The sequence below is a fragment of the Condylura cristata genome, unplaced genomic scaffold, assembly GCF_000260355.1.
Source record: "Condylura cristata isolate star-nosed mole 26May11 unplaced genomic scaffold, ConCri1.0 scaffold00028, whole genome shotgun sequence".
NCBI lineage: Eukaryota > Metazoa > Chordata > Mammalia > Eulipotyphla > Talpidae > Condylura > Condylura cristata.
The window spans coordinates 1,329,154-1,356,273 of record NW_004567129.1 but is presented as its reverse complement, the minus strand read 5'-3'; the positions used below and the strand labels follow the sequence as shown (position 1 = coordinate 1,356,273).

General features: G+C 37.7%; 1 protein-coding gene across 1 annotated transcript in view; it reads left to right on the top strand.

Annotated features, from left to right (window-relative positions):
* The window catches only part of ITFG1 (integrin alpha FG-GAP repeat containing 1), a 216,559-nt gene that overhangs the window by 7,526 nt on the left and 181,913 nt on the right, over window positions 1–27,120 (top strand). Inside the window, exons 4-5 of the mRNA XM_004690317.2 lie at window positions 682–739; window positions 1,917–1,991. Of these exons, the coding sequence (XP_004690374.1) occupies window positions 682–739; window positions 1,917–1,991 (133 nt within the window). The remainder of the gene's footprint in view (window positions 1–681; window positions 740–1,916; window positions 1,992–27,120) is intronic.

Genomic DNA, 27,120 nt, shown 5'->3' with positions numbered 1-27,120 from the left:
CCAAGATTGGCACCAGCATGATGGACGTCCTTTCTGGCACCTCACCACTTGATAGTTATACATGTAGTGATCGGAATCTAAGAGATAGCAGAAGCATAGCCTTCATCTCACTTCTCTGCCTTCCAACACTCACAGTGTGGGTGATAGACAAAGCTTCCATTTTTTTCAGATCACAGATGCAAGGCTGTTGTGTGATGAGAATGCTGTTGTGTGGTTTCTAGTTGCCCCTTACAGGAAGGCCCAAAAATATTAGCAAGCCAGCTACCTGAGAATCCAGTTAATCCTTGCTCAGGGATTCGTCTTTTAAGATGGGGTAGAAGGATGTAGTTATGTTTTCTTTTAGCATTTGGGAATATAGACAGTGATCTCAGTCCTTCAAATTCATTCAGTCGATGAGGATGTAGAGGAGAACATGTGAAAAGCACTATCAACCTCTCTAGTCCCAACTTTAAAAAAGATCCACTTAGGAGATTTTCAAATTGAAACCACAAAAGAAAGTGCTGGTCTTCAGTGAAGCATTTTGCTATATTTTACCTATTTATTAACTTGGTGTCTGACTTAAATTTAGGATGTATCATTATAGTAGTAGTTGAAATTAGAGATGAATTTGAAAAGAATTTTAAAAATGTTTCCCTCAGTGTAATGATCAACAATGGTATAAAATGTCTACTTTCTTTATAGATCCTAATAATATGACCATACTCAATAGGACTTTTCAAGATGAACCACTAATTATGGAGTAAGTATGTGCTTGCTTCCCTTTGGTTATGTTATACTTACAAAAAGAAAGTAAAATTTTTCACAAAAGAAGCTACTTTAATAAGAGTTGACATTAAATTCATTCTTCCTTTATAGGTGTCAGAGGCCTGTCCTCTTAACTACATGGTATTTATTTGCCATGATAGAGGAAAATTCAGTATTTTGGAAAGAGGAAGGGTTGTGGTAATGTTTGAATAGTCCTATTTTTAACTATATTAAAGCTTGTCATGTCATTTCTCAAAGAATTAAGATTACTGTTTTGAGACCAAGGTATTAATGCTTGGTTGGCCAATATGAAGGATGTAGGGTTCCCGCCAAAGATTTAGAAAGATTTCTATGTGAAGGAGACACTTTTATTCTTTTTTACAGCTTTTCCTTGGTGTTATAATTTATTACCACATAACAGACTAATGTACAAGGATAAACTTAATCCAAATTTCTGTAATATGGATTTCTTGGTAATGAGTAGAGGTCATTTTGGCCACAGAGTCAGTACGCTACCATATTCTTCTTTCCAGTGCTGCCTTTGTGCAGTCCTTAAAGCCAGTCTTATCAATAGGCCAGTGGCCGCTAGAAGTCTGAGCTCTAATTCCATGGATTAATTTTTAGAGTCAATTCTTTTACTATTACATATTGTTTCATTGTTGCTACAGTATTCAATAGCCAGTGTAAATGTGTGTATAAGAAGAGGTTACTTCTAAAGATTATTTCCCCTGAGCCCACCTCACAAATTGGCTCTGAAATAAGTGCAGCCTGCTCAGGCCTCAGGGGCGTACCTGGTCATAGACAGCTCCTAAACCTTACAGCAGATGTTTATCTCTTGCTCGCACAGACATCTGTGGGTCAGTGATAGGCTCTGCTCTGTAGCATCACTCCGTCGGGTTATTAGAGAGCCTGTCACCTGTGGGATAGCTGGACTTTTGGAGACACGTGTTCTTTTCATTGCCGTGACCAACTTAGCGAGACTTAGAGCACCCAGTAAGAAAGGTTAAACACTTTGACTTGAAGTGACACATGCCATTTCTACTGACAGTTCACTGACTGCAACAGGTGGTGAGCATTGTAATGTATATCACACCTTACAAAGGTTGTTTTCTTTCAAAGCTGAATTACAAGTGGGAATTTAATAAAATGACTGCTTAATGTTTTCTCTCTAGCTTCAATGGTGATTTAATTCCTGATGTCTTTGGCATCACAAATGAATCCAGCCAGCCACAGATACTATTAGGAGGGTGAGTAAATAAAATTATAGCCATGGAATTGATTGCACATATCACTGATATAGGGACTGAATGTGTGTAGTGATTATTATCCCTTGGGGTGGGGAGGGGCTCCAACTGGAAATCTTGTTCTTAAAGATTTTCTTATATAGAGTATTTGTTCATTATGTAAAGAGTTCTCATGCAGATTGGATTTGCTCTCCAGCTATTTTCAAAGTACAATCAACGTAATCCCTTTATCCTTCTAGAAGCTAAAGATGTGAACTTTAAAAGTTTCATTTAAATATTGGTTCATTAAATGTGTTTAAAGATGGAAAGATTTAATTTAAATGGGATGGAGAGCAACAGTCTTGGTGGGATTCTCCTCCTTAGGCAGTTAGCTCCTACACTGTTACTGAGGTTCCTCCTTTCTTGTATTTCTTAAGTCAGCAAACAATAATCACCTGAGAATGCAAACACTCCTCTGCTTTCTGGAAACGTCTCCATCTAAACTTTATCCTTGAGCTCTGTGTGTGTTAGGACTCTTATTATCTAATCAAGCATTCTGAAGAAAAACTACTGGGAATCTTGGAATCAAATATCTCCATTATAATTTCCCTAAAATTAAATTGAAATATCCTAAAGAGAATTCATGACAACAAGATACTTTTCAGGAGAACTTCAACTTGTTTGCTTTTTTGTATTTGCTGATACATCACATTTATTGACTTTTGTTGACTTTCCAGCAAGTGCAGAGAATCCCTTTTATCAATCTGGGTTCACCAGGTACTTAGGAATCTAATTTTTTTCTGTGTTTTTGAAAAGTATATTTTTATATTTTCAGATATAATTCACAGGCATCTACATGAGTAAGCTCACACATGAGTAAACTGTCAGAATTGACTGTCACATTTCCCCTTACTTTTTCTGAAGGTTTTCATTAAAGCATGTAGGTAATTTGTTGTTGGTTTGTTGAGACCTTTGAAGGACTAGTAGTGAATACAGACTGGAAACTTACTTTTTCAGTCAACTTCTGACTATCTGGAAGACCCCTGTTTTAGAGAGCAGTGGTTGGAGATCCTGTTTTGCCTTTGCCCTCTGGTCTGCCTGGAGCTGAGTATGGGTGGGGCTCTGGGGCAGAGGCCGCTCCCTGACTGCAAACTCTGCTAGTTTGCCTTGGGCTGGGACTACTCCAGTTTACTTAAAGAATACTTGGATTACCTTTAACATGATAGAATTTGACATTTAGCAATTAAAACCTGTTGATAATTCACAAGGTAAAACGCCCTTATATGTCACTTCCACTTAATCTTACATTAAACTATTTAAGAAAAGGAAATTATTTAGATTGCCATGTGGTAGTGATATAACATCTTCTGAATTCTTCATTTTTTTTCTAGCATTTCTTGAGAATTTATAGCTTTTATAATTTAATCTGCCCAGAGACATGTTCGTTTTTTTAAATACATTAGAAAATACTAATCTGGTATTTCATGATAGTTTGCATTTAAACTTTAATTACAGATTAAGCAATAGTAGATACCTGTATTGCAAGTAATAAGTTTCTATCCAAAATTTGCCCTGATTGCCAATTTAAAGACTGAAGTTACAAAAATAGACTGAAAATAATTTCTGCCAGTAGCAGTGATAAGATGGCTGAAGCCTATCACGGTTCAGACAACAGAAGACTGAGTGTGTCTCCCTGGGAGCAAGCATTAATATACTATTAATATACTATTAAATGAAATGTGTGGGTATGTACCATATCGGTTTTGTAAGTTACAGATATAAGTGAAGAAGACATGCACATACACATTTTAGACTATTTATAAGACCACTGATTATCAGCCCCATCATCCTTATTAAGAAATCCAGCATGCCTTTGCAACTTAATTGTTATGCTGTCTGAGAGTATCTTCAATTTGGCCAAATCGTCATATCTAAAATATCTAAAATGAAGATTTGGCCAACATCTTCATTTTATGGGAAATTTGCAATGATCTTTAAATATAGTACTAGGTATTCCCAGTCGATTATCCTTGAAAGCCCATGGGAATGGAGATTGCCCATAAGTAAATCCAGCATGAGTGCTTTCACTGGGGTGAAGGTGCAGGTGGTCCGTCTAAGCAGGTAGATAATAGGTAACACGCAGAGGAGCCCCTTTCCATTGGTACCCTGGAGCTGTCACGAAGGGACAGCAAGGGCGTTAAATCTGCAGAGGTGCTACAGATAATTGAAGTGTGTTAAATAGTCAAAGGTGAGGCTTCAGCTTGTGCCTCAACCTCACTGTTTAATCACTTGAAGTAATGTAATAATGTGCCACATCACTTAAAAATAGCACCTCGCTATTGCGTGATAAAGCACCTTCTGCAGTGATGTGAGATTATTGTTAATGAGCATTTGCTATAAAAGGAATGTTGTATAAGCACTCAGAATATTGTTTTTAATATCTAAATGAAAAAACTTGTACCTGTAATTTTAATCAAAACCAAATGCAATGTTGGTCTGTTCACATTTTCTATGGCTTATATTGTGAGTTCAAACATATTTCTGGGTCAGGCCCAACATGTGAACTTGGGAGTATCCCATAGGTACACAACAGAGGAGTACCTTTTCCTGTCTGTTTACTTGATAAGGGATTTCATAAATGATTGCATGAAAATTTTGAATATAGTATTAAGGTATTGAAAGCAGCCATATTAAACTATTAGTTATGTGGGTGTTTATTGTCTCTCATTACTAGAAAAAAATATATTTTCTATTTAAAGAGTTAGCTACTCTCAACTGAGGAGTAATCCCTATTTCCATGTAACCTTCCGTGTTTTCTGATATAAACAATGGCAAATTAATTAATTCACCCTCATTTTTACTGCTTATTTTGTTTGTTTACTGATGTACTGCAGAAAATATTATGACATTTATGATGAGATTTGTAATACAAAACCATGTAATCCCAGAGGCAGATTTAGCTTTATAATCAGCATTAGTATTCGTAATGACAAAAGAAAATGTGACTTTGAGATGATTTCTCTAACTTCCTGTAGTGGGTCCCTCCCCTTCAGCATTTATATAATGAACATTTTTATATAAGAGTCATTTAGAACTTAAGAAATCCTTTGTGGTCTTCGGATTGTCTCTTTCCTAAAGAACTTTGCTATGCAGCATAAATTCATTTCTTCTTCCGTTGTTTCTTTTCAAAAGTAAGCCACGGAAAAATAGTGACAAACTTTAGCAGATAACATACAATTGAATATGTTGTGATTATTACAAGCATCATATCATTTAAAGAGTCATAGTTGTATTTGCTGGACTCAAACCAGAAGATTTTTTATTTTATTCTTTAATTGTGCTAATGTTAGTGTGCAGCCTGTAGAGGCTTCAGGTTTACAGCTGTCATCTCAGCAGCTGCATCTGTTAACACCGCACACACGACCAACCCTCCAGTCACCTACCGCCACCGACCGACAGCATACCCTCACCACAGCCCCACGCTCCTACCACTTCCCCTCTGGCTACTGCTGCTCTGTTCTCAGAAGTTAAGAGCTTGTTTAAATTTTGTTCATTTGCCTTTTTTCCCTTATATTCCACAGATAAGTAATATGACATAATTCTTGGATTTCTCCTTCTGACTTATTTAGTCAGTGTCTATCCATGTTGCAAATGGGAAGATTTCTTATTTATGACTTAATAGTATTCAGGGCTCTCCCTGGTGGCTCAACGAGTTAAAGCACCGCATTTTGACTTAGTACCATTCTGTGTATGTGTATTTATGTGTGTACACATATAGTTTATATATACATATATATATATGTATGTAACATATATTACATCTTCATTGTCTGTTCATTCATCATTAAGCACTTGGGTTTTTCCATATTTTATTGCTGTAGTGTTGCATTCAACATAAGGATACCAAAAATAAATGACTGAATCAGGAAGATGTTGTATATATATATACCGTGGGATACTATTCAGCAATCAAAAAGATGATAAACTCATGCCATTTCAGCAACATGGATGGAACTAGAAAGGCTCATGCTCAGCGAAATAAGCCAGAAAGAAAAAGAAAAATATCGAATGGTTTCACTTACAGGAGGAATCTAGGGGAACAAAAAAAAGGCATAAGGAAAAAAACAGTAATAATTAAAAAATAAACAACAAAATTAGCAAGCGGCCATAAATCAAAGACATTCTGTGAGGAAAGGGGAGGAAAAGGGATTAAAACAGGGGGGAGAAGAGTAAGTACATGGAGCTTTGGTGATGGTTCATGAGTAGACTGGTGTGGGTATTTTACGGGGACTACACAATGAGGTAAAAAATATAAATTAAAAAGATTAATTGGCCCTCCCTGGTGGCGCAGTGGGTTAAAGCACAGCACTAAGAAGTTAAAGTCACTTACGCATAATTTCGATTCCTGCCTGCCCCGGAGGAGATCCACATGGCAAGGCAGACCTCTCCTGACTCGCCCGCTGCTCCCCTCAGCAGTGTACTACGTCGATCTGCCTGTTCTGCTCCCTGCTCTATGTCTGGTGAATCCTCTCACCCTCCGCATCTCTGGTCTGTGCCCCAATTCTGTATGAATAAATAAATTTTTTAAAAAGATTAATTAATTTAAAAATATATGAAATATGGCCCTTCCTGGCCACTTCAGCATGAGTTTGATCCCCACCCAGGAGGTGACCCACATGGTGTGACAGACCTCTCTTGACCCACCCACTGCTCCTCTCAGCAGTGTGCTTGGTTGATCAGCCTGTTCTGCTCCCTGCTGTGCCTCTGGTGAAGTCTATCTCACCACCCCTCCACCTCCGGCCTGTACCCCAGTTCTGTATGCATAAATAAGTAAATCTTTTTAAAAAAATATATGAAATACCAGACTAGACTAGAAAAGAAAGAAAGATAAGGGAAAAGTTAGCTAGCTCTGGACATGAAATCGTGGTGCAAATGTTAATGGGGAAAACTCAAAGAATCAGATGTGCTCTTCCCTCCGGGTAGCAGAGAAGAGGAAAAGAGTAGCATGTTGATAATTCTGGGGTGAGGAAAAACTAACTCTGGTGTCTTACACAATTGATAGAAATCCTGCAGAATTAAGCTTAGAATCTAATCAGGAGCCAAGAGAAGCACAGGGCCCTGAACTGCAGCCATGTCACAGCACTGGGAGTGTGGAGAGGACTCTGATGGCGCGGCCAGCACCAGTCGCAGCCATTTCTCTGGCACTAACATGGGAATTAATACAAATTCTTCTTAAAAAATGAATATATATTTTAAATGTGAATATATATAAATATTATAAAATTATAATATTTTATATATTAAAAATAAATAAATAAATATCTTTTCAAATTACTGTTTTTGTATTTGCAGATAAATACCCAGAAATAGGATTTGTTGGGTAATGTGCTAGTTAGATTTTTAACATTTTTTAAACATTTTTTCAAAAAAACATTTATTTATTTGTGCCCTTCCTGGTGCGCAGCAGGTTAAAGCACAGCTAAAAAAGCCACTTCAGCATGAGTTCGCTTTCCACCCTCGAGGTGATCCACATTGCGCTGCAGACCTATCCTCACCTGCCTGCTGCTCCCCTCAGCAGTGTATTTTGTCAGTTGGCCTGTTCTGCTCCCCACTCTGTCTCTAATGAATCCTCTTACCGCCCCTGCACTTCTGGCCTGTACCCCAGTTCTGTATGCATAAATGAATAAATCTTTAAAAAAAAAACACACATTTATTTTTCCCATAGAAAACTGGGGTGTAGGTCAGAGGTGCAGGGATGAGAGGATTCACCAGAAGAGACGGATCTACTGTAATTCACTGCTCAGGGGAGCAGTAAATGAGCCAGGAGAGGTCTGCTGCTCTGTGTGGATCAAGCCCTGCCTGGCGATGGAGCTACTCAGGCGATAGTGCTGAGACTTAATCCCTAGGCCACCAGGCAGGTCCCAGATTTTTAATTTTTTGAGGAACCATTTGTTTTATTTCTATCACCAGTTACATATGTATTTAAAAAGTCCATTTTAAAATAAGCACTGAGTTGCACTTTCCTGTATACTGTATACTTAAAGATGGTTAAATGTGTATTTAACCACATAAAAATAAATTAAAAAATAAAAACAATTAGAAAAGCCAAATACATATTATTTCACTTTAGGTTAAAATACACCAGAACAGCTTATACTTTTGAAAATGCAGGTTAAGTCCTTTTTTATTAGATTATTATTGCATTTTTTTAATGTTGTTGAAAAAAAAGCCTACAAATAATAAATGTTTTTACAATTCAGTGGCCTAGTCTCGAATACCACATTAGTCCTGATTAGCATTTGGGGGTGGGAGCTGCATTGCCTCTGTTACAACTACCTGCTCTCAGAGCAAGTGCTGCCAGACCTATCCGTTATTTTTAAATTTCTCTACATATTTTTTTACATCCTTATTCATTTTTATATTGCTTTCTCCTCTGCTCTCAGGTGTAGTCCCCATAAAATTCCTACCATCAAGTCACCTGTGAACCATTACCATGTTCTTCCCTCCAAAGAGGGGAGGGGAAAAAAAAAAGCACTCCCTCTCCCTCCCCAGCTGAATGTCAATAGTCCCACACTAGTTTTTTATCATTTGTCTTTTTCCCATTATTTGCTTCTACTATACATCTCATAAGTGTGATATCTATTGCACAGATGAGGAAGTTAAAAATATTAAGACAAAATAAGAATATGGCTGAAAAAAATCTCCATATTTTCTCTTATGGACATAGCATGTTCTCAATGTTTCCTGTGATTTATCTGGCCCACCCAAACCTTTGAGTACTAATACTTGTCAGATAACCCACCACTTGCTTACCAGGGTAACTTTGTTCTCTGGTAACTCATGTACCCTGGAGGAGAGACATACCACAGGGCTACCTATCTTAACCTGTCTTCTGTGAGACTTGGGGTTGCATGGGGAGGGACAAGAAAAAGGAAACCTTACATAAGCCTATGTGTTATTCTAAATATCTCCTGAGAAACTCTGGTCTAGTCACTTTACATTACATCTCATTTTCCCCTCACAGCAGTTTGCACGGCTAGAGTCTTAAGTGGGTGTTTTAAGGAGACTCAATCAAAGGTGAAGTGCTTCAAGTTCACAATATGTAACTAAAGTATACATTAGACTCCAACCTTGGTCTTTCAGGTTCTAAAGGCTGTGCTCTTGCCTTCATTTCTGCACAGCTGTGACCATAGTTGTGGTCACAGAGCACCTTTTCTGTGTCTCCTGTGTGCCGGGCCTGGATGGCCGCTAGCCTGCATTTTCCAAGGAGCATGCCTACAGTTGTAGGCAGAAGCTGCACTTCTCTTAAGTTCAACTTAAACAGTGTCACTCTTGCTTCATTCTATTGGTCAAAATAGGTCGGAGAACTAGCTAATGCTCAAAGAGGCTAGGAGATTATATATAGGCGGTCTTTTTGTGGGCATGGCAAAATCAAAAAGCAAGTGAGCATATGGAATGGCAAACAAGTGGGCCACCTCTGGAAACAGCACAGTAGACTGTTGATTCACTGTATAATAAGCAAAGACTTACAAAGGAATATACAAAGAGAATTTAAACAAATTGTTGTCTGTATCCTGCTATGTATCTCTACCTAACATTGATGTGCCTGAGAACATACCCTATTTTCACTTTCTCCTTTCCATCATATTCCTTACTCTTCATAACATTTACTAATCATGTCTTCCTGGAAAGTGAACACAAATATCATATACTAATACATGTGTCCTCTTTCTTGTACCTATTTCTCTTAGAATGAAACTTGGGTGCAAAGGGGGGCTTTTGTTTTTTTTTTGTTTGTTTGTTTTGTGTGTGTGTATGTGTATGTGTGTGTGTGTGTATGTGTATGTGTGTGTGTGTAGAAGAGCTGGGATATAGGCCAGAAGTGTGGGGGTGAGAGAATTCACCAGAGACAGAGTAGGGAGCAGAACAGGTAAATTTACTAAAATCAACTGCTGAAGGGATCATCAGGCGAAACAGAAGAGGTCTGCTGCACCATGTGTGTCAGCTCACTGGCCAGGGGTCGAACTCTGTCCACAGTGGTGATAGTGCTGGGACTTGGGGGGAGTGCCAGAAAGGCGGCATGTTGGTCTACATTTCAGATAGTCTGGATTCAGATGTGCTAGAGGGGGTTGTGGAAATAACAGTTTTTGTTTGAATGACTTTGCCTCTTCATCCCCTGACTATTGGCAAAGAATCTGTTATTATTGAAAGAGTATCCTAGAAAAGCAAAGCAAAGAACATCCATAGGAAACTCCAAATATTACATTTCAGTTTCTGTTAGTGCTCAATCTCTAAAGTGTTCCTTTAAGTGAAAAGAAGATAGCTTTTTTATACCAAATATTTTTTAATGTGATGGGAATGGTTTTACATAATTTCTTTTACATTTATTATATGTTTTTAATTATGTAGTTAAAACCATTTTTTATCAACTAGTATCAAGAAAATTCCATTTGAAGTCAAGCATCTTATTTTGTCAATTTCTAAATTTTTTAATGATGTAGTATTTGGCTATTTTTACTCTCATCCATTGCATCAATAATCCATATTATCCATGAAGGCATTAAAAAGGTAACTATTTCCAGTAGTTGGGAGATAAAGAAACTTCACTGTTTTCTGTCAGCTGTTAAAATAAATTTACATGCCAACTCCTCAGTCAAATAGTTAGTATCTATATATATGTTTTATTGTGGTAAAACACAACACTGTACATGATTTAGAGGTGCAAGTTCAAGTGACTACCACAGCATTCCCGTCACCAGAACCCCAGTACTCCGGCAGCAGTCAGTCCCCTCTGGTGGTCTCAATTTTCAGTTAGATTTCTAGGTTTGTTTCAGTTGAATTTGTTTCTTTGTTTTTCATTCTTGAGTGAGATCACCCAGTAGTTCTGTTTCTCCTTCTGCATTATTTTGCTTAGCATAATCTCCTCCAGCTCCACCCATGTTGCATAGTCTATACCTTTCTCATTTTTAAAAACATTAAGAAAAGTTTATGTCAAAAACAGTAAGGAAGCAGTTGTGCTATCTCATTTTAATGAGCATGTTCAATTTAATTTACTCCAAAGATAGACACCAGAGTGTAGTATTCACACACATGCACTAAAGGGATGTTACTTTTTTTTGCATACCTCCTGCGGAAGTTATTAGTTATTAGTTATTTCAGCTGTTCCATTGCAGTAACCTAAGATCAATCATGAGAAACATGTTTCTTTACTATCTTGTTTATACAAAAATAAATTTTTAGAATTATTTTAATTTTGACTGCTTTGAATAATCAGTCTATCCTACAGTATACATTCGGTACTTAGTAGTTTTCATAATATTCTATGAAGCTCATCTTAACATACTCATTTGAATTGAAAAAATGAGGTTAAACTCTGAAAATAACTTTGATTTGGAGGACTGACTTTGCTACTTGGATTATGAGGATTATGTTCTATAAATTGAACTATAGCTCTGAATTCTCTACTTTTGTAATGGAAAAAAAAAATTTTAAAGATTTATTTATGTATGCATACAAAGCTGGTGTACAGGCCAGAGGAGCAGAGGCGGTGAGAGGCTTCACCAGAGACAGAGTGGGGAGCAGAACCGGCAGGTCGACAAAGTACACTGTTGAGGGGAGCAGCGGGTGAGACAGGAGAGGTTTGCTGCGCCATTTGGGCCAGCTCCGGGGCATGGATCGACCTCATGCTGAAATGGCTTTAGCTTCTTAGTGCTGTGCTTTAACCTACTGCACCACCAGGGAGGGCCCTGGAAAATTTTATTTTTTATTGACTTATTTTTAATTTGTTACCAAGGTGATGTTGGTTTGCATTGCTGTTTGCATTTTAGAAGTACAAGATCCTCCCCTGTGGCAAGGCTACCTTATGGTTCCCAAATCCAAATCACAAGGTCCTGTGCTCCCTCCCACCTTGAGCTCACCCTTCCTTCTTCTGAATGCCTCACTTCTATAGTCAGCCTTCAAGGTTGAGTTTTTGAGTTTGGTTTTATCTGACCCTAAGTCCGGTTTCTGTCTCCCACATATAAGTGACATTATCTGGTATTTGTCTTTCTACTCTGGCTTCTTTTGCTTACTATAATCCCTTTCAGCTCCATCCTTGTTGCTACAGATGGCAACGTTTATCTTTTAGGATTGCTGAGTGTAATCCAATGTGTATTGGTATGTCTTCTTGATCCACTTATCTCTTTGGGGGTACTTTAGTTGCTTTTATAATTTGTCTATTGTAAGTTTAGTGCTGCAGAAAACATGGAAGTACAAGTATCACTTCAAATTAGTGTTTATATATATAGTGTCTCAGGTGGAAACTTAGGAGTGGGCTTGGGTCATATGGGCGACGACCCATACGGTAGCCACTACTGGTCATCTAGTTACAGTAGCAACTCTTATTTCAGCCATCCTTTTTTCCTGTCTTTTTTCTTTCCGAAAAATCTCCCTAGTTATTTTTAATCTGTAAACATTTCAATGTATATTCTAAGAAGTAAGATTTTTTAATATATAATCACAATATATTTATCATAGTAAATATGCTAAAAGTAATTTGTTATAAGTTTCCAATGAGATTTTAATAAACATATTTGAACAAGATTTTTAGCAATTATCTCTTAACTACGATACAGGAATAGACTTTATACTGAATCCTCCTTCATTCAAGCAGTCACATTATTCTAAGGGTAAATAAACTAATATATTTTAAGTTGTATTAATTTCATCAAAATGCATTTCTGATGAAATTTTATGTTCAAATTAATAAGTTATCAAATTACATAAAATGTAATATACAAATATACTACATGTATATAGCTAGAATAACTTCAAAGATTTGTTTTTAAATATTTAGATACCAATTTTAATTTTATATGAATTCCTAGACATATATTTCTTTGGGGATGTATGATGGAGTGTAACCACTAAAAAAACTTAAGGTATCACCAGATGGTTTCACTCACAGCAAGATAATAAAGGACCAGGCAAGAAAATAATAATGAACAGCTATATACCAGAGACATTTTACATGGGGTGGAGTGGGGAATGGGATCAAAAATGAGGGGGAGGAAGATGCACTGGACTGTGGTGGTGGCACACGGGTGACTTGGTGATGAGAAGCCCAAGAAGATTACAATCAAGATGGAAAAGGGCACAAAATGATGTAAAAATAAACTATTATATTTTTTAAAAAATCATAACACACACAAAAAAATACTTCAAGTGTCAAAACACTTCACATTATGATAAAAATCTGTAAGGTAAATGGAATAGAAATACAGCTTGAAGAATAAAAGGGAACGCAGTAAAATGGAAAAAAAGCTTGTTCATGTGTTTTTGTGTGTGTGAAAAGTACATTTGATTTTACATTAAATTTTCAAAATTTCTAAAATTCCTTTTAGAATTTTAGATTTAAAAATTAATAATATATATATATGTCTGAGTGAAAACATTTAATTACTTTCTTAGAAATGAATTTAACTGGGTGAAGGGGTGCATCTTTTTTTCAAAATTATTTAGTCTATCTGAGCAAAAAGCCTATAAAACATCAGAAGTAGGCAGGTTAAAGAACTCCCAACCTGGAGAAGCATATTCAGTTAGACCCAGCTTCAGTTAGACCCAGCTTCAGCTGGAGCCTCCTCCTACTAACTGCTCTCACCTGGGTATCTGAAGTTCAGTATAGACTGATCTTTGAAAAGTGGGTGGATCAGCAGTCATTTCAGAGGGCAGTTTCCATAGGCAACCAAAAGCTACAATTGACATTAATTACATTTAAATTCATCCTTTGATAATTGTTGTTCTTTGAGATTAAGGGTGATGATTCCCACAAAATTAGCATATCTTGACATAATTAAATTTCATGTTGGGGGCAAAAGCTAGTAATTGGAATTTTCTACAGAGGTCAAGGAATGTCTCGGAATAGACACAACATGGTAAAACTGCCTACTTTTTCAGCTGTTTTTTCCTTTGTAATCAGAGAAGTTTGTATTTGTGGCCTTCACTTTTAAATAGAGTTGAGCACATATATGAGATTACAGTTTATATGAGTAGAATTGCATGAAAAAATATGATGTCTGCTTATTATTGAACAACTCTGAATTTTTCACTACAGCACCTTTAAAGGTAGAAGAGAAATATTTATTACTCTTAACTTTAATTTTGATATGTACCAGTATATATAGCCCATTTTCAACCATGTTAAATGCTGCACAAAATAGTTAATGATACATGAATTAAACTGCAAGGATTAGCTAAGGTTGCCTTTTAGCAAATATTAATATGAAATAGAGCCTAGGCAAAAAGTATAAAACTTAAAGTGCTGTGGGAAACTTGAATATTCATTTGAAATGTTCAAGAAACAAAGATTATAATTAATATTTTATTAGGAGTTGCAAACTCAAGTGTATAAAGTGTCTCCGAGGAAACCAAAACATGTGAAGCAGTTTGGGAAGTCGGGGCTTCAGCTGCCTGTTGGCGCCATTCCTGTCTGATAAGGGCTCTTGGCTGCCAGATGTTAAGAGAAAGGGATTTTTATGTGAAACATGATTTTTTTTTTTAAGTTTACCATTGAATTCAAGATCTTTTAAGAAAATACATGGATCAAATTAATCCATGCCCGCCATATCTTTATACTGTCTTTGACCCATATTCTACCACTTTGTGACTTTCTTTTTGTTACTATGCTAGTTTCTTCATTTGAAATAAACATTTTGTTAAATAATTTCAAAGACAAAATGTCACAAGTTAGTTGATGTTTTCCAAATTCTAAATATAGGATTACTTAAAAGCAAACTTATGTAAAAATAAATAAATAAATAGGCCCTCCCTGGTGGCACAGCCAGTTGAAGCACTGCACTAAGAAGCTTAAGCCACTTCCACATGAGTTCGATCCCCGCCTGCCCCGGAGGTGACCACTTGGCGCAGCAGAGCTCTCCTGACCTGCCCGCTGCTCCCTCGGCAGTATACTTTGTCGACCTGCCTGTTCTGCTCCTCGCTCTGTCTCTGGTGAATCCTCTCACCCACCGCATCTCTGGCTTGTACCCCAGGTCTGTATGAGTAAATAAATAAATCTTTAAATAATAGTGAATAAATAAATAAATAAAATCTATAGGGAACATCAATTACTATTCCAGTGGTAATTAAAGACACCCACATGGGTGCTGTCATTGAGCTTAACTCTCTATAAGCTCATGTTTTTAATTCACTTTTAGCCTATAGTTACCAATGTGTTCGGTTCACTAGTAAACTTGTGAAATTGTTACAGGGCATCTCAATTCTGTTAGAGAACAGGGAGAGAGAGAGAGGCACCCTTGAAGCCCCAAAACCTGCCTGCTCTAAGTGGGTTCTGCCATCCGCCGCAACAAGACAAAACATATAAAGCTTTAATGAAAAGTGACTTTAATACAGTGAATATACAATATGGAACACAAAGAATATAACTTCTAAATCAAACACCTGAAGTGACCCATCCCCTCTTGGGCAAAAGTCGGCCCAAAGCAAGGCCTGAAAGCTGCCACAAGACTAAAGCACCTTCTGGCCGGGACCCATGGAAAAGGTTCAGAAATGGCCAGACAAATCTGGGAGGAAAAGAGCAAAATCAAAATCAATATAAACACTGCCATAGTCACCTCCCTACAGGTATCTCACCCACATCTGCCTTAACTAGTCCAGGGTCAGGAACCAAGCCCGGTTTCTTCATCACATGCTTGCTGCTCCATGTGGCTTCCCTAGGTCTCTGTCTTTTTCTCCATCTGGCTTCCTTCTCCCCTTCTCTTCTCTCCTTTTTCTCTGCTCAGCTCCACCATCCTGCCCCTGGGTGGGGCAGGGAACCTGGAACTTCCCTTTTTCCTAGGGACCACCCTGTTACAAAATGACTTTGGGTAACCTCTAAAGAATCTCTGGCCTGAGTGTGGTTATTTTGTTAGTAATTAAAAATGCTTTAATGCTTAGAATTTAAAAACCTGATGAATAGTCGATCTTAAAAAGTAGTGAATCAGCCATTATTAAAGTGAACTTATTTGAAATTCTTTTAGCACGCTCTGGTCATCATCTGTAGTATTAAAGAAGAACATGACATGCATGCTTGCATCAGATTACCTAACTTATATATAATTTCTCAGTATATTTTCATATTATCTTGTTACCATAAACTTGTATTATAGAGCTTGCATTAAAATAACAAAATTAGGTTATTTAAATACTGTTTGGTTTTGTCTTTACTATAGTGCCTTCAAATGTATGTTATCTTACTATACCCATCACCAATGTTATGTTCTTGTTTAGGTTAAAATGAGATCAAATATGTGCTAAAAACATTATGAAAGAATATTAGGAAGAAGTTGCTTATTTATACAACACAAACCTTTCTTGTACAGAAAATTTTCTCCTGATGAATGCTTATTTTTCCTCCATATTCCACTTGCCAAGAATAAATTAGTCAGTTGTTCTCTCCACTTTCTAAACACATCAAAACCAAATTTACAGACACATCTTGTTTGTGATTAAGTTATTTGGATACTGTGTTGACCATTAAGTCAGCTTAACTAGCTTTAAATTGCTCTTTAGGGACAACGTATTTGTGCTTCTGAATTGTACTAGAACTTAGCGCTATGAAAATATTGCAGATTCTTCAGGCAACTATGGATGAGAGACATTCTGTAGGGGAGGAGGAGGGAGAATGACCAGGACAGGGATGGGAAGAGCACAGGGGGATTACAGTGATGGTGCACTGGGGAATTGTGATGGGAATTTCATGGGGAAAGCATATGTTGTACAAAATGAAGGATGATGTAATGATTATATTTTTAAAATGTAAAAGAAAATATTGCAAACTCTGACCATTTGTAGACAATAAGAGATTATGTTTGAGACTGATTGAGTCCAGCTTTTTCCACTTCATGGGAACCAGGTCTGGTTAGGCATTAAAAAGAAGTTTCTGGCCCTCCCTGGTGGCACAGAGGGTTTAAACACAGCACTCAGAAGCTAAAGCCACTTCCTCATGAGTTCGATTCCCGCCTGCCCCGGAGGTGACCACATGGCGTGGCAAACCTCTCATAACCCGCCCGCTTCTCCCCTCAGCAGTGTACTTCATCAGTCTGCCTGTTCTGCTCCCCTCTGCTCCTCTCGCTGCCCCTGAGCCTCTGGCCTGTATCCCAGTTTTGTATGCACAAATAAATAAATCTTTAAAAAAAAGTTTCCTCAAGTAATCTTCATGTTTTTAGTAGAGAAAAGTATGATAGGAAAATATAAGAGAAAAGATAGTACCTTTTGGAGGAAGGTTATTTGAGTAGGGTCTTGATTTATGGGAGAACCTTTGACTCTGCTATTGAGAAATTGTATGAGGATAATTTTACTTAAATTTGCTTTCCCTTCTGTTGTTCATTGTAATCTACCAGTGTTTCTTTCCAGGTTTTGATTATTGTATTATATTAGATGATGTTACTAAACTGAGTGAGTAATGCATGAAAATTTTGTGTCACTGGTTTTTTTTGATAAGATAAAATTAATCATGGTCCAGTATACAATTTAGTGATATTTAGTACGTTTGCAATGTTGTTTAACCGTTACCTAGTTCTGGCAGCTTTTCATCTGCCAAAAAGTCACCCTATATCCATCAAGTGGTCACTGTCCCTTTAACCCTAACTACAACCCATAGTAACTATTACTGTTCCTTATCTCCGGGAATCTGCCGATTTTGGATATTTCACTTAAATGCAGTCTTACAGGCTATGTCCTTTGTGCCTTTGTTCTTTTAAACAATACAGTGTTTGAAGGTTCATCTATATCATGTGACATATGAGTAGCTCGAGTCCTTATAATGGCTGAATAATATTTAAATATATGTTTATATTTTCTTTTCTTTGAAATATAATCAGATGGTAATTCTGCTTTTTTAATTGATTGGGTAGTTCCAAAGGACTCAGTTCCTGAGAAATGTGGTGCTTTCATCCCAAGAGCATGACTAGTTCTCTGCCTCCTCTCCATCATACCTGCTGCACTCTTGACCACAGGGAATGTCCTTCTTCTCCCTTTCCCTTCACATCTCCAACCTCTAAGATCCTGCTTAAATTCTGCCTCCCCAATCAAGTGTTTGCTGTTCTCCTCTGAGGAAAGTCATTTCTTAATAATCTCATAATCTTTTTGACCTACTTTCTTGTTCAGAGTATCATCTGGGTATACTTTCCATTTAATTTTTATTTAAAAGCAATGTTATTCATATTTATATGTCCCACTTTGCCCGGGATGTAGTGTTTGATTATTTTTTATTATTATTCTGTAATTGTGACTGGCCTATTCTTTAAACAGAAGAGGGTGTTTTATATTTTAAAGCAGAATTCTTGACTTAACTGCTTTTACAGAAGGCCTTAAATGTATTTGGCATCCATATGTTAGAAACTATTACTTAAAGGAAGTCATGAAACTTTGTCCCAGACAGAAAATAGCATATCTATATATGTGTGTATATATATAAATATATGTGTGTATATATATTTATATATGTGTGTATATATAAATATATGTGTGTTTTAAAACACATTTTGCTTTGAAACATCTCATTTTTCCCCTACAACTATCCTTTAGATTCCCTTCTCCATTTTTCTCCCCTTCTCTCTCTTTTTTTTAAATATAAATAATAAAATAGTTTATTTTTACATCATATTGTGCATGTTTCCATCTCAGTTGTAATCCCTATGGGCTTCCCATCACCAAATTACCCTGTACCATCACCATAGTCCAGTTCATATCCCTCCCCCCCCACCACCACCGTTTTTGATCCCTTTCCCCACTCCACCCCATAAAATGTCTCTGGTAGATAGCTGTTCATTATTATTATTTTCTCGCCTGGTCCATTAGACTCCTGCAATGAGTGAAACCATACGGTATTTTTCCTTTATTTTCTGGCTTATTTCACTGAGCATGATCTTTTCCAGCTCCATCCATGTTGCTGCAAAAGGCATGTGTTTATTTTTTTGGGTTGCTGAGTAATATTCCATTATGTATATGTACCATATCCTTTTAGTCCAGTCATACACTTTTGGACATTTGGGTTGTTTCCATGTCTTTCCAATTGTAAATAAAGCAGCAATAAACATCCCTCCTCTTCTCTCTTAATCCCAGAGCCCATGGGGTGTTCATTAACCTCTACTAGATTTTGTAAATATTTTATATTATCACATTGTCTGAAGTGTAAATTTCACTATTTTTATCCTTTTCACATGCTTCGCTACAGTAAATCTCTGAGATGTCCTCATTTTGTTAAAATGGTTGGATTTCATCTTTATGCTAAATAATATTCCACAGTATGGTTATAACATATCTTCTTGACCCAGTTGTTTACAAATAGGCAAAAGCTTCTCCCATGTGGTAGTTATTGTGAGCAATGCTGCTATGAATATTTTAAAACATACAGTTTTTTCTTTGATGGTTTTATATTCTTTGAGTAGATGCCCATGAATGGGACTGCTGGGTCATAAAAAATATTTCCAGTTTTCACTTTTTTTTTTAAATATAATAGTTTATCTTTACATCATTTTGTACTTTTTTTTCCCGTTTCCCATCACCAAGTCACCCATGTACCATCACCATAGTCCAGTGCACTTCCCTCCCCCCCACCCCTGTTTTTGATCCCAAACCCACTCCACCCCCACAAAATACCTCTGGTATGTGGCTGTTCATTATTCTTATTATTTTCTCACCTGGTCCATTATACTCCTGCTATGAGCGAAATTATCCAGTATTTTTCTTTTTCTTTCCGGCTTATCTCACTAAGCATAATCTTTTCCAGCTCCACCCAAGTTGTTGCAAAAGACATGTGTTGCTGTTTTTTGGTTGCTCAGTAATATTCCATTAGTATATGTACTACTACTTTTTAATCCAGTCATCCATTTTCAAGCATTTGGGCTGCTTCCATGGCTTTCCAATTGTGAATAAAGTAGAAATAAACATGGGGCTGCAGGTAACTTTTTGAATCAGTGTTTTTGTGTCTTTTGGGTAGAAACCTAGGAGTGGGGTTGCTGGGTCATAGGGAAGCTTCATGTTTAGCATGAACCTCCAAACAGTTTTCCATAGTGATTGTACTCGTTTGCATTCCCACCAGCAGTGCAGGAGAGTTCCTTTTTCTCCACATCCTCACCAATATTTGTTGTTGCTAGTTGTTTGAAGATGTGCCATTCTCACTGGGGTGAGATGGCATCTTATTGTGTTTTGAATTTGCATCTCCCTTATTGAAGTGATGTTGAACATTTTTTCATATGCTTGTTGGCCATCTGCATTTCCTCTTTGGAGAAGTGTCTTTTTAGCTCTTCTGCCCATTTTTTGGATGGGGTTGTTTATTTTTGTTGAGTTTCATCAGTTCTCCATACATTTTTGTGATCAATCCTTTATCGCTAGTTTGGTGTGAGAAAATTTTTTCCCATTCAGTGGGCTGTCTGTCTGTTTTTTGTAATGTCTCTTTTGCTCTTTAACTTGATGTAGTCCCATCTATTTATCCTTGCCTTCACTATCATTACATTGGGTACTCTATCTTTTTTTTTTTTTTAAGAGTAGAACTGGGGTACAGGTCAGAGATGCAGAGGGTGAGAGGATTCACCAGAGACAGAGCCAGGAATAGAACAGGCAGATCAATGAAGTACACTTCTGAGGGAGCAGCGGGAAAGTCAGGAGAGGTCTGCCTCACCATGTGGATCTCCTCTGGGACAGGCGGGAATTGAACTCATGTGGAAGTGGCTTAAGCTTCTCAGAGCTGTACTTTAACCCGCTGCGCCACCACGGAGGGCCAGGGTGTTCTCTCTATCTTTAAAGATGTCACTGAAGTATATGTCGTGAAGTGTTTGGCCCATCTTTGTTTCCAGGTATTTTGTGGTTTCTGTTCTTATGTCTAGGTTTTTCATCCACTTCAAGTTGATTTTTGTGTATGGTGAGAGGTGGTGATCTAGTTTCATTTTTTTCCATGTAGCTTCCCAGTTTTTCCAGCACCATTTGTTGAACAAACTTTCTCTATTCCATTGCATCTTCTTTGCTACTTTGTCAAAGATCAGCTGTCCATAAACCTGTGGGTTTAGATCTGGGTTTTCTGTTCAAATCCACTGATCTGTATGTCTGTTCTTGTTCCAGTACCGTGCAGTTTTGATTATTATGGCTTTATAGTATAGCTTGAATTTTGGGATTGTACTGCCTCCATTCTCTTTCTTCCTAGTCATGAGGGTTTTTGGCTATTCGAGGTCTTTTGTTGTTCCATATGAATCTCAATTAACATTTTTTCTATTTCTTTGAAGAATGTCATTGAGATTTTTATTGGAATGGCATTAAATCTGTATATCGCCTTTGGTAGGATGGCCATTTTTTATTGATGTTAATTCTCCCGATCCATGAGCAGGGGATGTCTTTCCATTTCATGGTGTCTTCTTGTATTTCTTTTAACAGTGTTTTGTAATTTTCTTTGTATAGGTGTTTTACCTCTTTTGTTAGGTTGATTCCCAGGTATTTGATTCTTTTTGTTTTAATTGAAAAAGGGATGGTTTTTTTTTATTTCTGTTTCTTCGTTTTTATTTCTGTTTCTTCGAATTGGTTGGTTGTGTATAGGAAGGCCTCTGATTTTTGTGTGTTGATTTTATAACCTGCTACCTTGCTAAACTGGTGGATGGTTTTGATTAGTTTCTCTGTGGAGTTTTTAGGGTTTTCCATGTAGATTAACATATCATCTGCAAATAAGGGCACTTTTACTTCTTCTTTCCCTATTTGGATTCCTTGTATGTCTTTTTCCTGTCTTATTGCCCTGGCTAGAACTTCCAGTGTTATGTTGAAGAGCAGTGGCGATAGTGGACACCCTTCTCTTGTTCCTGATCTCAAGGAAAAGGCTTTCAGCTTGTCTCTATTGAGGATGATATTGGCTGTGGGTTTGTCATATATGGCTTTTATCATGTTGTGGTATGTTCCTTCTATTCCGAGGATTTCAAGGGCCTTAAACATAAATAGTGTTGAACTTTGTCGCAAGTCTTCTCCACATCTATTGATACGATTATGTGGTTTTTATTCTTCTGTCGGTTGTTGTGATGGATTACATTAATTGATTTTCTGATGTTGAACCATCCTTGTTCTCCTGGGGTAAAGCACACTTGGTCGTGGTGTATTATTCTTTTTAATGCATTGTTGGATTCTGTTGGCTAAGATTTTGTTGAAGTTTTTGCATCAGTGTTCATTAGGTAGATTGGTCTGAAGTTTTCTTTTTTTGTGTTTTCGTTGTTAGGTTTTGGTATTAGTGTGATGTTGGCTTCATAGAAAGTAGATGGTAATTTTCCTTCTTTTTCAATTTTTTGGATGAGTGTGTAGAATAGGCAGTAGTTCTTTTCTGAACGTTCGGTAAAATACATTTGTAAATCAATCTGGTTTTCCTTGCTTGTAATTGGCCTGTTTAGTTGTTCTATTTCTTCTTCATCTAGCTTTGGGTGGTTATAGAGTTGTAGAAATTTGTCCATTTCTGTTAACTTGTCCAACTTGTTTACATATAGTTGCTCATAGTTTTCTCTGATTATTCTTTTGATTTCTGCTGAGTCGGTTGTGATTTCTCCTGTTTCATTTATGATTCTGTTTATTTGTGCTTTCTCTTGTTTTTTCTTTGTAAGCCTGGCTAGTGGCCTGTCTATCTTGTTTATTTTTTCGAAGAACCAGCTTTTGGTTTCATTGATTTTTTTGGACTGTTTTTCCAACATCCATTTCATTTATTTCTGATTTGACTTTTATTTTTTCCTGTCTTCTACTGGTTTTGGGGTTATTTTGTTGTTCTTTTTCCAGTTCTTTAAGGTGGGACATTTAGTTGTTTCTTTGAGTTAATTTCTTGTTTCTTTATGTGAGCCTGTAATGCTATACATTTTCCTCTTATAACTGCTTTTAATGTGTCCCATAAGTTTTGGAGATTTGTGTCATCATTGTCGTTCTTCAGGTATTTTTTGATTTCTTCTTTGATCTCCTCATTGATGCAGTAGTCCTCCTATAGTGTGGGTTTCAGTCTCCTCATGGTAGGTGGGTTTCTTGTCTTCCTTATATGGTTTATTTCTAGTTTGATTCCTTCATGGTCAGAGAAAATAGTTTGTATTATTTCGATCCTAGTGTATCTATTGATATTTATATTGTGACCTAGTATGTGGTTGATCTAGAGAATGTCCATGTGGGTTTGAGAAAAATGTATACTCAGATTTTTTTGGGTGCAGTATTCTATAGATGTCTGTTAGACCCATGTTGTCCAGGTCCTTGTTCAGAGCTTTAGTGTCTTTGCTTACTTTTTGTCTTGTTGATTGTCCATTGTGGAGAGTGTTGTGTTGAAGTCCCTTACAATGCATGTATTTTCTCTGACATACGTTTTCATAGATGACAATAGTTTCCTGATAAATTTTGGTGTTCCCTTCATTTGGTGTAAATATGTTGATGATTGTTATGTCTTCTTGTTGTACTGTCCCCTTAATCATAATGTAGTGGCCTTCTGTGTTTCTTTTAACCTTTTTTAGTTTGAAGTCTATTTGATCTGATGTAATTATACCTGTTCCTACCTTCTTTTTTGGTCCATTTGCTTGTATGGAACTGTTTTCCATCCTTTTATTTTCAATCTGTTTTTATCTTTTGCAGTTAGATGTGTTTCCTGCAGACAGCAGAACATTGGGTTCTGTTTTTTAATCCATCCTGCAACTCTGTCTTTTCACTGATGAGTTTAATCCTTTTGCATTTAGAGATAATATTGATATACTGGCACCTACGTTTGCCATTTTAGTCCTTTTGTATTTTTATTCCTTGTTTTGAACTGTTCTTGTTCATTCTTCTGTTGGGATTTGGTTTGAGGGCTTCTTGTAGTATTTTTTGGAGTGGGGGTTTAATCATGACAAAGTTGCGGAGTTTTTGTTTGTCTGAAAATGTCCTCATTCTTTCTTCATAGAGGAAGGAGAGCTTCACAGGATAGAGTATCCTGTGGCATTTAATGTTTTGGAGTTTGATTGAGTATGTCCCACCACTCTCTTTTTGCCCATAGTGTTTCTTTGGAGAAGTCTGACGTCATCCGGATCATTTTCCCTTTAGAGGTTATTTGTTTCTTCCCTCTTGTCATTCTCATTATCTTTTTCTTGTCTTGTATTCTTGGAAGTTTTACTATAATGTGTCTTGCTGTATTTCTCCTGTCATCATGGTAGTTTGGTGTTCTTGCTTCTTGGATATCTACTTTCACCTCCTTTGTATTAGGGAAGTTCTCTTCTGTTATCTCTGTGAATATTTTCTCAATTCCTTGGCCTTTCTCTTCTCCTTCTGGGATACCTATAACTCTGATATTTCCTTTCCTAATGGTGACAGCTCTTGAAGTGTTACTTCATTCCTTTTTATTTCTCTTTCTTTTTCTTTTTTAATTCTCTTTGTTTCTGTGTCTTTGAGGGTGCTGATTCGTTCTTCCATTTCATTTATTCTGTTTTCATTTCTTTTCCCAGCATTATCTCTTTTCGTGGCCTTTTCATTGCCTGCAATTCTTCTGTTTCCTTTTTTAATGTCTTATTTTCTTTCTATAGTTTGTTGAATGTTTGTCTCATATCATTTTTTTTTTCATTTCTTTCATTCATTTCCTTGTTTGCTTTCTTCAACTCCTTGATGGCTTGCCTCATTTGATTTTTTTCCTTCTCATCTTGTTTTTGTTTATTTATCATGATGATTCTGAATTCTCTATCTGTTAGGCTGAGCAGTTATTCTATTTCTGTGGTGGTTTTTGCTGACTGATCTTTTTGTGGTGATTTTTTTCCCCTGTGGACTTGCTTGAATATTTTTTTTGTCTTCTTGTCCCTGTCGTGTATTTTCTAATACTTTCTATTCGTTGAGACATGGTGTTGCTATTATCGAGTGGCATTTTTTCTGGCTGTTCTTTCTGGGATGACAGAGGGACTTCCTGTAGTGGAGCGTATTGTGAGCCTTGTTTTGTTTCAGTATCCCTGTTTTTCCATCCCTTTTTGTGTGGAATTCTGTCATCTCTGCCAGTGATGCTCGGGGGTCTCTTGTGTCCAACTTCTTCTGGTGACTCATTGGGTCCTTGTCTCTGGAAGGTGTCTGTTAATCTTTATAACCTTCTGATGTCCCGGGTTCCCTCTATGCTTGGATGTAGCCCCAGAGGGTGGGGTGAATTAAAAGTGTTGCAGCTGGGCCTGTGGTTGAGCTAGTCACTGGTTTTATTTTTTGAGCACTGTGAGCCTTGCAAGGCAGTGCCTTTCTGGCTCACACGTCTTCCTGCCAGTGCTGCTCAGTAACACCTTGAGTTCTAATTCTGCGCACCCCCCAGGTTTGCGAGCTGTCAGTCCTCCCTCTTAGCCTCCAAGGCCCACTCAGATCTGTCTCTCCCTGAGCAGTCTTTCTCTGCCACTTGGGGGGAGTGTTAATGGGCCTGTTTTGATTCAGTCTAACCGTTTTTTTCTCCCCTTTTATCTCCCAGGCTTTGTGAACTTGCTGTCCCCGCCTTAGTGACTAATTCCTGGAACAAACTTCCAGGCCTATGCTGTGGGTGTGGGTGAAAGGGTCGCACACCTTGCAGCTGCCCCAGTCACCAGATCATCAGATTTTTTCTCCACCCCCAGGCTTTATGTGCCCACTTGCGCCATCATTCCCCCCCACCACCACCACCTGGCTCGGTTCAACTTACCGAGCCTAATGAGCAGGAAGCCTCCATCTGCGGCACTAGAACCTGGGCATTCCCCCCAATCAATCAGAGTTGTAGGGTTCTGCTTATCTTGTCTGTGGTGCTTCTGGATAGTAGTTCCTTTATCATAACTCCACGGTCACTGATTTTCCCTGAGTTATCTTCCTTCTAGTGAGTCCAGGCTGTTCTCATTTGGGTTGAAACTTGTAGTATATACGTCTGTAGTCCGTTTTTATATATTTCCTTTGAGAACCTGGATCTAGTCGTCTTGGCATCTTTACTCTGCCACCATCTTGCCTGCTCCCAAGCTGGTCGAGCTGGTCTGTCAGCTGCTTCACCCAGTATCCAGGTGCTCTGGATCAGATCTGCAGTGTTTCCTCAGCCTGGGCTCCACTCACCAAGCTGAGGCGTCTCCCTTCAACTCCAGGGCTTTAGCGAGGGGTAAAGCAGCTCCTGCATCCCACCAAACTTCCACGGGCCTGAGCGGTCCCGAGGTCGGGGAGGGGGGTTCTCTTATTGGAACTCCCCAGTCACCAATTCTCCCTCAGATATCTTCCTTCTAGTGAGTCCAGGGTGTTCTCATTTGGGTTGAAACTTGTAGTATGTAAGTCTATATTCCATTTTCATTCCTAAATTCCTGCATGAGCTTTGACGCAGTGATCTCAGCATCTTTACTCTGCCACCATCCTGTAGTAGAAGGTTTTATCCAAGACGCTGCCCAGACACCGAATCTCCTTATATTATTTAATTTCCTAGTTTTGCCCCCTCCCAGGATGGAGAGAAAAATAGGTGTCTGAGAACAGCAGTGGTCATATCCTCTGCAGGGAGGGAAAAATCCCATGGGTACTCGAGTAGTAGCTTTTATGAGGAGACATAAGTATTCCTTTTACTCCCGTTCAAATTCCGTCTGTTCCTTATTGAGATACTCAGGCTCATGCCAGTAATCCTCACTCTGTACCCCTGCTCCTAGAGTTCTCCAACAGTACACCATCTGTTCTGGGTGCCACACTGCACAATCCTTTATCCAGTACTTGCTGAGTGTAAACAATCCCTGATACTGGCATTGCCCGCAATGCTGCACTTACAGGAGTTCTGCATAGCAGCTAGCCCTACCTAATGAGTTTTATTGCCCAGGTGCCATTTAAGTGACACAGGTCACTTAAAGTCTTTCCTACTCTTTTTCTATCTAACCATTGTCCCTGTTGTGTGCTATTGTTACTTTATTTTCCCTACAGAGGTTTTGTTTTTGTTCTGCTGCGGCATGGTGTGAGTATATTGAAGAGAATAGCCCAGCATCTTTATTTTCTGCTATTTCTGGACTCCCCCATAGGCTAATTCTATGCCTAACTTTTTTTTCAAGATCTGCTAAACTGTATTCCGTAGGTGATACATCCATTGTATGTTCTCACCAGCAATATACAAGAGTTTCTGTTTCTTCACTTTCTTTCCAATATTTGTTATTTTCTGGCATTTGAATATTGTCATCCTATAGGTTGTAAAGTGGTTTGTCATTGTGATTTTGCT